We start from the raw sequence: 13,255 nt of genomic DNA, 5'->3' as shown, positions 1-13,255 counted from the left end.
CTTGAAATAAATCCAAATACCATCGAGCTAGAACATAGAAAAAGTTTTGCCACTAATCTCTTTGTTAATGCAAAAATTAATCCTTGCATGTCTTTTGATTTAAAAGAATTCATGGTTGATGATCATCTTCTTTTTAAGTGAACGAACCAAAGAAATGTCTTTTGAGCTCTCCCAAAACTCAAGATACATACTGTATTGATTTCTCTAATTTAGATTGACATGGAGCCATATCAATTAGGTTGGATTTGATCGCATTTATTTTTCTTGTCTTGGCTTTGTAAAGATATAGTAATCAAATTAAGAAACAAAATAAATAGAAATGGGAAATACAAAAAGAGAAAAGAGGAAAAGAGAGGAGCTGCAGAAAGCAGGGAAAATGGTGGGAAAGAGGAGACAAAAGAGAGGCTTTAAATCCACGCTTACTCCAACTCCCAAACATATACCTACTTCTCCACTCTTTTCCACTTTTACTCTGTTATACATATATACTCATCTTAGATTAAAATATACTATTATACATTCTACATATACAAATTTTACTTTGCGTATACAATTTTTTTCTTAGTAAATCAAAATAAGCATCTATATCAAAATCTGTATAGATGCACATATTAGCTTCTTGAATTCAAAGTATAAGACTAATTCTCAAATCCAGCTGCATATATACAGCATACACGTGTTTTACGCATTTCAGTCCGTACGTTTCGTATAGATACGGTAACGATCAGTTGGATATACTTATACATGTGCATGTTTCTAAGTTTTTTTTTTTTTTTTTGCAAAGTTATATACACCGAAGGGACAAGCCAGGCTGTGATATATGCCTCCTAAATGCAAGCTTCCTTCTTACGAATGGGAACTTTTATTTAGTTTTCTTTATGTGGCCGAATGATCAATGATAATAATAAACATTTAGAGGCAATTATTGATTAGTGTCATTTCTCCTTAAATTGTTTGGTTTTTGGTCGGTTGGTTACAAGATTTTATTTTCTGTGTGTTAAAATGGTACTAACCAATTAAAGGCCTACCCTAATTATAAATTCTCCCACAAGATGTGAACTTATTTGCTAATTATAAACGTGAACACTAAAAAAATAAACGGAAGGTTTCTTTGGTTTGACTCTGGCGTCTGCATTTACATGTTGTAGTATAATATTTACACTCAACTTAAATGTAAAGATGTGAATTGTTTAGTATTTAATTTTTCATGTACGTAAACGCATATATTGTGTTGAAACAATACGAGGCTATATTGAAGACCACTGTAGTTGCTTTTTATCTGCAACAATTATGTAATAAGTTCATGATAAGGTCTTACGGAGGATAGCATCCCCGTGATGCAGGTCGTAGGGTTTGTTTGTATGATTGTCTACAGTGTTTTCATTTCACCAAACCCTGTTGACACATTGTGCAAGTATGACTACTCTTCTACTATATATATTCACTATCAACCAAAATATCTATATTCCAACTGTATACTAGACTTTTCGATCGAAACTAATATAAGATTAGATTTTTAAGTTGAATTATGTTATCTACACAAAATTCTAGTATTAGTACATTTGAGGTGAAAACACACATAAATATGATCTTAATGAAGACACGAAGAAAATAAAAAGTAAAAACTCTTCTTGTTTAGTGTTTTTTTGTCTCCGAATATTTCCAAATAAATTGATATGTGTGTGTGAACCTAATTTAAAGCCTATGCCAAAGAGCACATATAGGCTTTTGCTTTTTGATATCACAATAGCATAAAATATGCAAAACGCAAGTATCTTTACAATCATTTGTATTCGAATTTAAATAACAAAATGATAATAACACCACCAATAGTAAGGAAAAGATAATTAGTGTTGAAACTAATCATCCGTAAGCCATATAGAGCACTTCGATGAAAATTAGAGTATTAATAAAAATAAAAATAGACCCTCAAAACTATCTGAAGAGACGCATAGAGTGGCTCCTTGGCATATGATTAAGCTCCTTTAATTTATCTTCTCGTATATATATAGGCATTACACATCTTACTTATTACATTTCACATTCAACTCTTATACACACATGCACATGTTAATGGCGACAGGTATCGATATAATCCAAAAGCTTAATGTATATCCAAGGTTTCAAGACCATGACAAGAAGAAACTAATCACTCTCTCCAATTTGGACCGTCAATGTCCTTTACTCATGTACTCGGTCTTCTTCTACAAGAATACCACAACTCGTGACTTTGACTCCGTCTTCTCCGACCTGAAGCTCGGGCTGGAGGAGACTCTTTCTGTGTGGTATCCCGCGGCAGGGAGGCTGGGCTTGGACGGAGGTGGCTGCAAGCTCAACATCCGGTGTAATGATGGTGGCGCAGTCATGGTGGAGGCGGTGGCGACAGGTGTCAAGTTGTCCGAGCTTGGTGATTTGACTCAGTACAATGATTTTTATGAGACTTTGGTTTACAAGCCTTCCTTTGATGGTGATTTCTCTGTGATGCCTCTTGTTGTTGCTCAGGTAAATTTTTTGCAAATACTATACGTTTCTTAGTATATCTACATATCAATATTTAATTATATACGTACTTCACTAGAGGCCTACAGTTTTCATCAATATGACTCATTGCCAGCTAGATTAAACCTAAGCACAAACATTCATTAGCTGAATTGACATATAATAAGAAATTTTGAGATCAAATTCAAATAGAACATAAATTCTAAGCAAACCTTTATACGCTAATATTTTTAAAAATATATAATACACTTTTACTGCAATTAAAGTTTTGGATGTTTTTTTTTTAGTTTATGTGTATGCTAAGCTAAATTGATTATTAGTAAGAATACAAATTAAAGCATTAAAAATATATAGATTCGCTAAATTTATAAAAGATCATTTATAATTATATATTTTTTTATAAAAAAGTTATGAAACGCCTGAGAAACGGGTAGTGTTTGAATCAATATTTGATGATATATCGACGTATAATAAATGTAGGTGACAAGATTTGCATGTGGAGGTTACTCAATTGGAATCGGTACAAGCCACTCACTATTTGATGGAATCTCAGCTTACGAATTCATTCACGCGTGGGCTTTCAACTCTCACATTGACAACAAATCCAATGGCAAGATTACTAATAAAAAGGATAATTTGGTCATCAAACCGGTTCATGATCGAGGAAATCTACTGTTGAACGGGGACGCTATCCGAGTAACCAATGCTGCAGCCATTTGTCATCTGTACCAGTTGATCAAACAGGCGATGATGACTCATCAGGAGCAAAACCGTAAATTTGAGTTACCAGACTCTGGTTTTGTGATCAAAACGTTCGAGCTTAATGGCGAAGCGATAGAAAGCATGAAGAAGAAATCACTAGAAGGGTTCTTGTGCTCCTCCTTTGAGTTTCTTGCTGCTCATTTGTGGAAGGTAAATTCAGTAACCATTATATAATTTTCACTAGATATTTATTTGTTAGGTTGATAATTAAAATGTTGGTCTTGATTGTTTTACTGCGTTTATATTTGCTCTGACATAATAATAGTGTGTTTTCTCAAGTGAAACCACAATTAAATGTTTTCACGTAAATTTTATTTGTAAAATCAAAAAACGCAAGCGAAATGAAATACAAACTTAAGTTTATGCTTTACGTTTGGATTTTTAATTTTTTAAAACATATAATGATGAACAAATATTTTATATAAAAAATTGAAAAAATAGTATTGTAGCCATTACAATTACAAGGAACATTAATATTAACCGTGTAATTTTGCAGGCAAGAACAAGGGCTTTAGGGTTGAGGAGAGACGCCATGGTGTGTCTACAATTCGCGGTGGACATAAGGAAGAGGACGGAGCGGCCGCTGCCAGAAGGATTTTCCGGCAACGCCTATGTGCTTGCCTCGGTGGCATCCACCACCAGAGAATTACTCGAAGAACTAACACTCGAGTCAATAGTCAACAAGATTAGAGAAGCCAAGAAGTCAATTGACCAAGATTACATCAACTCTTACATGGAAGCACTCGGAGGTGGTGATCAAAGTAATGACGGAAATCTCCCTCCTCTCAAAGAGCTAACCCTAATCTCCGACTGGACAAAAATGCCATTTCATAATGTTGGCTTTGGCAACGGCGGGGAGCCAGCGGATTACGTGGCACCACTGTGTCCACCTGTGCCACAAGTTGCTTATTTCATGAAGAACCCTAAAGATGCTAAAGGTGTTCTTGTGAGGATTGGTTTGGACCCAAGAGATGTTAATGATTTTTCAGATCATTTCCTTGATTGCTAATATATTAGCTGGTGATAATTAATTAAATTAGTAGAATGTTTGTAACTTATTTTGTGTTAGTATATAGTATGATCATGGCTCCTCTATATGCATGCGTGTGCGCTAAAGACACTTTATTGTAATTGGGTTATGATGATGTATAATTAATGACATCTCTCTGCTTTGTGTATTTGTCGTTTTCACTTTTATTTTCGTGATAGGCTTTATTTGCGTCCTGCATTTCTGGATAAATAATTATAAAGTTATATGTTTCTTTGTAGACTTTTGTCTTAAGCTCGCCAATGTTGGTGGTTGACACCTAAGCCAAGGTTATTGGGCATATGGGGCCGATTTAGGCTGGTAGTACAATGATTTGTACTACTTAGATTTTAACTTTATTTTGTACTTTACACTTTTAGACACCAAGACTTTGCCATCCTCTTCAAGACATCTTAACATTAGTAGCAAAGAGAGAGGCCACTTTGAATTTTATTTATGGATTTTGGATCTTCCAAAGTTAGCTCAAATCATCCTACCAAAAAAAAAAGTTAGCTCAAATCATTGGGGAAGATGTAAACAAGAGCTTACAGTTTCATTACAAAGAAGAGAGAAGAGACAGAACCAAAAGATAATAATAATTGATTTGTGTCTGAATAAAACAGTTTCTCAAGCTGACAAAGAAAAGGGACAATAGGGTTTCTCATATGCATGTTCAGAGTGAGCTAAACCATCCAAATCCCAATCACCTTCTGAGAAATCAGATTGGTTCTGTTCCTGTTGCATTCAAAGAGACAATCTTCAGAAATCTTCAAGTGAAAAAGGAAGCAAAGTAAACGGTTTTATTTTATACCTGTGTCATTAAAGAGTTGACTATATCATCTAAGGAACCAGCATCAGAAGCCATGAAACCACTCTTTATCTTCTGTTGTCCCATGAGTAAACCTTCGTTTGGATTGCTACTTCTAAACAGTTGAGCTTCTGTCATTGGACCTGAGTTGTTTGTAGGCTGCTGATTCATCTGTAATGGATAAAAGAAGTCTGTTTGTGCAGCATTTGTTGATCTGAAATCCGTGTTTCTGCAGAAAGATGTCGTATTTGTATCCAGGTTTTGGTTTATTAGCGGACTGGCTGAGTCGCAGAATGCATTCCAATCCGAGTTGTCAGGTTTTGAATGAACATCACTATGTGGAATGTTGGTTGACAATACAGTGTTTGACCAATGTTCTTGACGCTTGTTCATCTCGAAGTGAGGAGAAAATCCCGGCGATGATGACTGCTGGTGACCCTCGAGAAGTAAGAGATTATTGGGAGCAACCATTAGAGAGTTTTGTTGTGAGGTAAAGCTTGGAAAAGCCTTGTTGATGTTGTTGTTGATCTGAAGCTCTTCTAGTGGCGGAAGTGGCAATCCCTGAAGTATATTTCCTCCATCATTGTGGTTACGAGGAAACGATGATGAGACTGGTTGAAACATTCCTCCTGCAAGGGAATTTAGACGACCAAGATTCCTATTTGAAGGGTAATGTCTCATCATTGTGGCTCCACCATGAAACTGACCGGTTCCAACAGGTATTCCGCGGTGGTGGTAGAAGCCGCCAAGTCCTTTGTGAGAACTCATTTGCATCAAATGTGACTCAAGCGCCGCCCTGGTAGCTTGTTGATTGGCTTTATCAGACATCTTTTTCAAAGCAACGCGGAATTTCTGCAACCAAAAGACATTGCAATTGTCTTTAACGGAATAATATTAACACTAACAAATCAAATAAGAAGAATCATAGTCTAACTCTCACCTGAAGGTGGCTTGCAACATTTTCTCTAGTGAGTTTGTCAACATTCATCAGATCAAGAATCTTTTTTGGTACAGCTTCTGCATCATCAATACTTAAATCAGAACATGATTCACAGCTAATTGAAAACTAGAGGTAGAGAGATCAAGAAACATTACTCTCAACTCCCAAATGATCAACAGCTGCTAGGAATTTGTTGTGCAGCTCATGCGTCCAAAGAACACGAGGTTTCTTTTGTGCCGTTGGATCATCGTTTTCATTCCCTCTTTCTTCCTCTTCCTCCTCTTCATACTGTTCTTTACGTTTTCTGTTTGCTTTATCAGAATTTGCTGCACCATTACTCACACTGCTCTTGTTCTTCTTAAGTTTGCTCTTTCTCACCACGTGTTGCCATATGTTCTTAAGCTCCTCAATTCGAACCGGCTTAAGCAGATAGTCGCAGGCACCGTGCTTGACTCCTTTCATCACATACTTTGGATCGCTGTGCGCAGATAACACTGCAAGAATCAATCATCATATTAAAAACTCAAGTAGTCAAGTCGGTCTAAAGATCAAAACTTTCTCTAGGAACTATGAAAAGGTCGATGGAATTAAACGAACAAGAACAAGGAAAGCTTCATACTTATGACAGGTAAGTCCATTTCAAGACCAACAAGCTCAAGCAGCTTGAAACCATCCATGTCTGGCATGTCAACATCGCTAATAACGAGATCAAATTTGTTCTTGTTCTCCCTCAACAACTCCAATGCGGTCTGTGCCTGGTTCGTTGTTGTAACTGCACATTATAATAGTTACAATTAACCACAAAGTCTCAGTTTTTACTCATTCAAAAAAAGTAAAGTAAGAACCAATGAGCTCTGTGACACAAGTGGAGCAATCAAATATGTAAGAATTCCCCAAAGTCTCAATTTTTACAGAACAAGAGACTGTTTCAAATCCAACGACCTCAAAAGCAAGAACCAATGAGCTTTGGAACCACATGTGAAGCAATAAAATCTGAAGCATGGATTTTTAAAAGTAAAAAAAAAAAATGCAGAGAGTGAATCTAGCTAAATAATCTTAATTGATTTTTTAAGCTCGTCTTTAAAAACATATAATCTACAGAGGAATCAACTTATAGTCTTATGACAAGAAACGAATCTGAGGATAAATTTTGTAGCTTAATAAGATGTTGTAGATAACCAAATCCATAAATCTAGAAAACATGAACAATTTGGTAAAGAAACAAGGAGAGAGAGAGAAGGAACCAAACCGTGATATTGGCAGCGATGAAGCAAAGTCTGGAGAATACGGAGACAAGTCTGGTCATCGTCAACAGCAAGAACTCTCATCCCCACCGGAAACTGGTCCAAGACTTCAATTTCTTGTTCCAAAGTCATCGTCGTCAGAGATTAGGAATTGAAGTAGAAGAACACACAACGTTAGGATTATTATTAGTAGAGAAAGAGACAAAAGTTTTATGGCAGAGCAAAAGGAGGAAGATGGCAAAAGAGAATCTAAGCCTATATATGGTTTGGTTTCTGAAAACTCTGTGATGTTGTTCTTCAAGACTGCCCAATTACCTCATTTATGGAATTTTCTTTTCCAAATTTTTTATCATTTCTGGCAAAGTTTTTTCGTTTTTTCTTTTGACATAAAAAAAAAAAAACAAAAAACATTTTCAGAAGAGAATCTCTGAGAAAATTCAGTGGAACCGATCGGTCATTTGAGCGTGAGAATCACGCGCCACTTTTTTAATCGGTTTGGCTTCTTTTGACTGTGGGAATAATATTTTTTGTTTAGTGATAATCAATTGAAAAGGCAAGAGGGTTAGAATTTTTTTTAAATGGATAAAAATGAGAAAGTGTTTATGTAGATGATTCTGCATATCATGTAATTAAGTTAAGAGATATGTTTTTGATATTGTACTAAGTGTTATTCAAGGCAGGAAATAGAATTTGAGTTATTACCATAACTTCAAAAATAATTGAATTCTTTCCTAAATCTATGTCTTACGGATTAAATTGACAACTAAGTTGAGTATATCATAAACGGGTTTACCATACTAGTTAGTGCAAATTATGGTATTATGATTTTAAAATATGTAAAGTAAAAAAAAAAGACAGGCTTTAGTGAGAGCATGCATGGTGAAGGTTGGGAAGTGCGAGACACGCGTGACCGTGGTTCATGGCTTTTTCGCTTATCTCGTACAGGTTCAGAAAGATTTAGCAAAATTAAGTATCCCATAATAAACAACGACCAATAGTGGCTAATGCCGATATTATTCAAATCTAAGACAGACTATTTTTTTATCGTCAAAGAAAGACTTTTGAAAATATACATCTATACTTGGATGATATTACACTCTAACCATGTGAGATTAATTTTAGGAATATAATGAAGAAACACATGTTATAATGGTTCACCATGTTTATGAAACATTGAAGTCAACAAATTAAACTCCTAGCACGATACTTAAGCTTAGGCTCGAATTAAGCTTTGAAGTCAACAAAGAAAATTGCTGTCACAAGTTAATAGTTATACATGCTTATAATATATTAGGAAAACAAAATTATGTTTACCTAGAAAAAGGATGGACGCTTATGTTTCATCATATTATTCACTGAATTTAGTTGTCAACTACAAATTAAATATTTATTTATTTGAATGCCCGTTTAAATTTGGTAAATTATATTTATATAACTTTGAAAAGATAAAAATCATAAAACAAAAAGTAAGAATTTCTTGGAGTTGGGTTCCATCCACATCCTCACCCTACAAGCTCGGTGGATGCAAAATAAGATCCCAATGATTTTACTATAGTTTATGAATTAATTTTGTACTCCTTGTATGATTTCTTGGATTGACCACGCAGCGTGTTCATTTCAGTGCCTCTCCTTTTCTTATATAAAATAGCTACTTCAGATCAATAATATGTTTTGGCTAGCTTCTTGACAAAAAAAAATATATATATTATTACAATATGCATCGTTTTTATTAATGTAAATTCATAGGTTATCAATTAGTTTTGTTTTCCAAATTAGAATCAAGAGTTTTAGAATTTCAAAAGTACCACCAGCATAAGCTTTACTAAAAAAAATTGCAAGATCTAGAAAGAGATCCTAAATGACTTGTGAATCTAGCCTAATTTTTTTAGAACCTTTTACAAATCTAAGACAATTTATTTAGTTTCTGAAGAAAATCAATATAAAAGTTGTATTCTTAATTGTCTTGTGACAAAGCCTTGATAAACCTAGAAAAAAAAAAAAAAAAAAAGCAGATCAAGATTTTTTCTTTTTAAAAAGAACATCAACATATGTTCGATGCAATGCATTGGAAAATAAAAGACAACTTTCTAATACAAATCAATTATCATTAGTCCTTCCAATTTTTTTTTGTGTTTGTTAAATAGTTGCAGATGACATTAGAGAGATTAAAGAAATGGGTTTTCTAGAAGATCCATGTTATGCGACAAATCCGTGAAGATTCTACTTCTGAATAAGTTATTGGAAGTCACTTGTCATTAGCAAATAGCTACTGTCATTGGCTTATCGTCTCACATATTATACACACATGTATATCTATTCACATTTAAATATGAGAAAGAAGATGTCCTAACAGCAACACTTTGGTGTAATGTTAATTTAAAAAAAAATAAATAAAGAGAAAGATGCTTATAAAACAAAATAATACTCCCTCTGTTTCACAAAGAGTGTCATTTTAGAGTTTTGCACACAGATTAAGAAAACATTAAATTTTTTGTTTTTTCTAAACTAAAACATCATTAACTATATACCTAAACATAATCTGCCCAATAGTAAAACAATATACAGAATACTAATAGTCATAAAACATAAAAAATCATTAAATTTTGCATTGAAAACCTAAAACGACATTCTTTGTGAAACAAAAATAAAACCTTAAAACGACACTCTTTATGAAACGGAGGGAGTAAAAAGAAAGAAAGTAAGTAATAATAAAATGGAGAATGGAAAATCAAAATTAGCCAAAAGTTGAGGTAATCTTGTCACCCACAAGGGCTAACCACACCGATCATTAATAATGTTTCTTGTTCGGTTGCTTCCTAATCACTTCCTACTCTATTACTCTTACTTATTAGATTTTCCACATCTAAATAAAACATTTAAAAGTCAACTCTAGAACGCCAGAACATAGCAGTTACTATTCCATATGGATTATGTATAATTGTATATAATACATAACAATCATTTTTTCTAAATAACAATCATTATTAAGTAATTATTAACTAACAGCTTCCTTTTTACCAAAAAAAAAAAAACACTAACAGTTAGCTATGATCGATGGATGATGATGAATATGATTAGTTCATCATGAACCTTTTGTTCGTTTTAATTGATCGAACATTTGTCAAGATTCGATCTTTTTTTTCTTTGGCTCACATATCTGATTTATTAAAAAAAATTAAAACCAAAAGGTGATTTTTAATTAATAACCACACTAAAAGACACAGTTATTCACCATCCCGGTTAGGCCTGGACTTTCGTTTATCCGTTCGGTTATCGGTTAGGTCCATTCAGTTTCGGTTCTTTCGGTTTTAAAATTTAGTATCCATTCAGATATTTTGAAATTTCGGTTCGGTTTCGGTTCGGTTCTTTCAGTTTTAAAATATAGTATTCATTCGGTTATTTTGCTTAGGATATTTTCGGATATTTCGGTTATTTTTGAGTTTTTTCGGATATTTTTGGATAAATTTCGGTTATATTCAAATATTTTTACTGTTTTTATATATTTTTCAAGTATTTTTGATCATTTGGTCTATAAATAACTAATTATTTTGAAAATATAATTGTATTTCGGGTATTTCGGTTACTCGAAATATTTCGGTTCGGTACCGATTCGGTTACGGTTATTTCGGTTATAAAATTTAGCATCCATTCGGTTATTTTCAAATTTTTGGTTCGGTTCGGTTATTTTTGATTCGGTTTCGGTTCGGTTTATTTGCCCAGACCTAATCCCGGTGGAGGGTTGGGCCCAAGTTTTATTGTTTATTATTCATTTAAGGCCCAATTCTACATTTTGTTTCAGATCAAAGTAACTAAAACCAATACATATTTCTACTTTAAACTGATAACAGTGTAATCAGAAGATGTGAAAACGTCATAAAAATTTCGTGTTTATTTTGCGATGAATGAATTCAGATTTCTCAACCATTGAATGAGCTCAATCCTATCCTTATTCATCATATATTCATGCAAGAAAAAACAAAGCTCAGAGTCGATTCCTCTTACTCGTAAAAACTCCCGAATTGCTGTCTGAAAATCATACTTCAAATTCCTACAAAGAAACAAAGATCACAAGGTTCAGTATCTGCAGTTAACTAGGCTATTTCCTGTAATCAACAAATTCAAGACTAGTTAAATACTTCACTCAACTACATTTAAGTGACTGAAGAAAGCAGAGAGATTTGTACCCGAAATTTGGTCCCATGTAAGGCTGACCAGTGATTTTGTTGCGTCGAAGCTTGTAAAGCTTTTGAATTTCAATACGGTTAGGCCAGACGGAGCAAAGGAACTCGATCTCTTCACTTCCATCAACCTTAGAAATGTCGACAAGCAAGCTAATGTGAAGACGGACATCGTGCCCTGAAGCATCTAAACCGGTTCTTGGAACAGTCATAAACCCATCAAACATAGTTGCTTCCATTTTGATATTCTCATCTTCTCCAAACTTCCCTTTCATCACAATGCATTGTTCACCGGGACAATCCTCGACAGAGAACGATTTGAATTCAGTCGCTGGCTGCATTATAGTTTTAAAGTGAAAAAAAAAAACTCATCAGCTCTCTTCTCTTCTTTCCATGTGCTTGAATCTTGAAGAAATAAAGTCAAATTCTTGATGAACAAATTGATTCAAATACAGTGATTCTTGTCTTTGTTAATGTCTCCCTCATCAACAGAACAACTGAATTATCGAATACTTCCTTTCGTAGATAACAATTACACAAATTCGAAAAATCTAAGACTAGCAAAAACATCGGATTCCAGCTGAAAGATTCAGGCTTTAAGGTCTGGATAGTGATTTATTAACGAAATAAGATAATACCTGATGCGGAGGAGCATAATCGGATTGATACTCGATCTCGTTTCTTATGATCCGAAGGATGTTGGACTGGAAGGGTGATTTAGCTGTCGAGGTGGTGATGTCTCGTGATTGGGGATTTGGTAACAGGGATTTACATCGAACCCAAGAAATTAGGGTTCTTGAGGAATGAGAAGGAGAAATGCGTGATTTTTGAAGAGTACGGAGCAGAAGAGCCATGGATGTTCGTCGCCGACGTTAGGGCTCTTCCGAGGTTTTCTCTAAATTGGAATTGAACTGAAAAGAGCAGAGCTCCTTTTGGGCTTTTTTGGATGTCCAATAGTCCAATACAAACAGTTAATGGGCTTCCGTCAAAAAAAAAACATTGTTTCTGAGTTCTTAAAACCCAATTTTGCGTTTTATGTTAAGTAGATTAGCAAGAACATCTTTTAGATGGTAGTTGTCTCGGATCCGGTGGGTTATTCACTTCTTGGACTGGTTGGGTTTGGTTCATGCATACAAGTCACTTCTTCTGATAAATAGTCTTCTCTTTTTTTTTTTATAATAATTTTGATGAATAATCTTTTACCGCATGGATGGTTTACTCCAAGCACGCAGGATTCCGAATCCAATCCGTCTTAGTTATGTTATGTATTCATTGTTCAACAATACTATTATGCAACTCTTTAAAATTGATTTATACAAGTTGAAAGTCACCACCAGGCGAAGTCCAAGGCAGGTCCGACCAATGCGTAGATCGAACAAATTCATGAATCAATATATAATTGAGTTCTAGATTTCTTACAAAACAATTACGTTGACTTAACTCTAAAAGTCTAATATTGGTGACGTTGGTCAGGCTATGCACTTCACTAGTGAAACAACAAATAATGCATTAATTAACGCATCACTCGAAAACCCAAATTCAGTGCGTGTATACAATAAATGTGTAATGATAGAATAAGAGCAGCTTATATAACATTATATGCATGGATCTTGCAAGATTATGATCAACACATCATCCAGACTCCGAAGAGAATTATAAAAACATACCCGATACATAAAATTAAACAATTTGTAACTAATAATTACAACAATCAAAATCTTGGATCTAAAATTGAGAATATTTTTTTTTATATAGAGGAATGTGAATTTCATATAAATGAAGTGTTGAGGTTTTACA

At 34.2% G+C, this 13,255-nt stretch overlaps 3 protein-coding genes across 3 annotated transcripts; 1 reads left to right on the top strand and 2 right to left on the bottom strand.

Annotated features, from left to right (window-relative positions):
- Positions 1 to 1,732: 1,732 nt before the first annotated feature.
- Positions 1,733 to 4,439, top strand: LOC9303342 (brassinosteroid-related acyltransferase 1). The gene is made up of 3 exons (XM_002869259.2): positions 1,733 to 2,502; positions 2,980 to 3,411; positions 3,758 to 4,439. Exons 1-3 carry the CDS (start codon positions 2,062 to 2,064, stop codon positions 4,268 to 4,270), a joined length of 1,386 nt encoding a protein of 461 aa, XP_002869305.1. The 5' UTR covers positions 1,733 to 2,061; the 3' UTR covers positions 4,271 to 4,439.
- Positions 4,440 to 4,788: 349 nt separating this feature from the next.
- LOC9303341 (two-component response regulator ARR10) lies at positions 4,789 to 7,664 on the bottom strand. Its single transcript, XM_002867223.2, has 6 exons — positions 7,286 to 7,664; positions 6,656 to 6,808; positions 6,192 to 6,530; positions 6,037 to 6,113; positions 5,100 to 5,948; positions 4,789 to 5,023 (listed from the first exon to the last, which is right to left on the bottom strand). The coding sequence occupies exons 1-6, from the start codon at positions 7,410 to 7,412 to the stop codon at positions 4,916 to 4,918; spliced, it is 1,653 nt and encodes a 550-aa protein (XP_002867269.1). The 5' UTR covers positions 7,413 to 7,664; the 3' UTR covers positions 4,789 to 4,915.
- Positions 7,665 to 11,109: 3,445 nt separating this feature from the next.
- Positions 11,110 to 12,360, bottom strand: LOC9305376 (uncharacterized protein At2g39795, mitochondrial). The gene is made up of 3 exons (XM_002867222.2): positions 12,097 to 12,360; positions 11,465 to 11,793; positions 11,110 to 11,328 (listed from the first exon to the last, which is right to left on the bottom strand). Exons 1-3 carry the CDS (start codon positions 12,310 to 12,312, stop codon positions 11,169 to 11,171), a joined length of 705 nt encoding a protein of 234 aa, XP_002867268.1. The 5' UTR covers positions 12,313 to 12,360; the 3' UTR covers positions 11,110 to 11,168.
- Positions 12,361 to 13,255: the final 895 nt, after the last annotated feature.

Source organism: Arabidopsis lyrata (genome assembly GCF_000004255.2).
Source record: "Arabidopsis lyrata subsp. lyrata unplaced genomic scaffold ARALYscaffold_7, whole genome shotgun sequence".
NCBI classification, from domain to species: domain Eukaryota; kingdom Viridiplantae; phylum Streptophyta; class Magnoliopsida; order Brassicales; family Brassicaceae; genus Arabidopsis; species Arabidopsis lyrata.
The sequence above is the reverse complement of the archived record's forward strand: the minus strand, read 5'-3'. Positions and strand labels throughout refer to the sequence as shown.

What these genes read in the sequence shown, in the direction of transcription:
- LOC9303341 (XM_002867223.2), bottom strand. Translation starts at nt 7,412, where the DNA reads ATGACTTTGGAACAAGAAATTGAAGTCTTGGACCAGTTTCCGGTGGGG. An exon ending in ATGTTGCAAGCCACCTTCAG is followed by an intron (nt 5,949 to 6,036) that starts GTGAGAGTTAGA and finishes TTTTGGTTGCAG; the next exon opens with AAATTCCGCGTTGCTTTGAA. An exon ending in TCAACTCTTTAATGACACAG is followed by an intron (nt 5,024 to 5,099) that starts GTATAAAATAAA and finishes TGAATGCAACAG; the next exon opens with GAACAGAACCAATCTGATTT.
- LOC9305376 (XM_002867222.2), bottom strand. Translation starts at nt 12,312, where the DNA reads ATGGCTCTTCTGCTCCGTACTCTTCAAAAATCACGCATTTCTCCTTCT. An exon ending in ATTATGCTCCTCCGCATCAG is followed by an intron (nt 11,794 to 12,096) that starts GTATTATCTTAT and finishes ACTATAATGCAG; the next exon opens with CCAGCGACTGAATTCAAATC. An exon ending in TACATGGGACCAAATTTCGG is followed by an intron (nt 11,329 to 11,464) that starts GTACAAATCTCT and finishes GTTTCTTTGTAG; the next exon opens with GAATTTGAAGTATGATTTTC.
- LOC9303342 (XM_002869259.2), top strand. Translation starts at nt 2,062, where the DNA reads ATGCACATGTTAATGGCGACAGGTATCGATATAATCCAAAAGCTTAAT. An exon ending in TGCCTCTTGTTGTTGCTCAG is followed by an intron (nt 2,503 to 2,979) that starts GTAAATTTTTTG and finishes TAATAAATGTAG; the next exon opens with GTGACAAGATTTGCATGTGG. An exon ending in TTGCTGCTCATTTGTGGAAG is followed by an intron (nt 3,412 to 3,757) that starts GTAAATTCAGTA and finishes GTAATTTTGCAG; the next exon opens with GCAAGAACAAGGGCTTTAGG.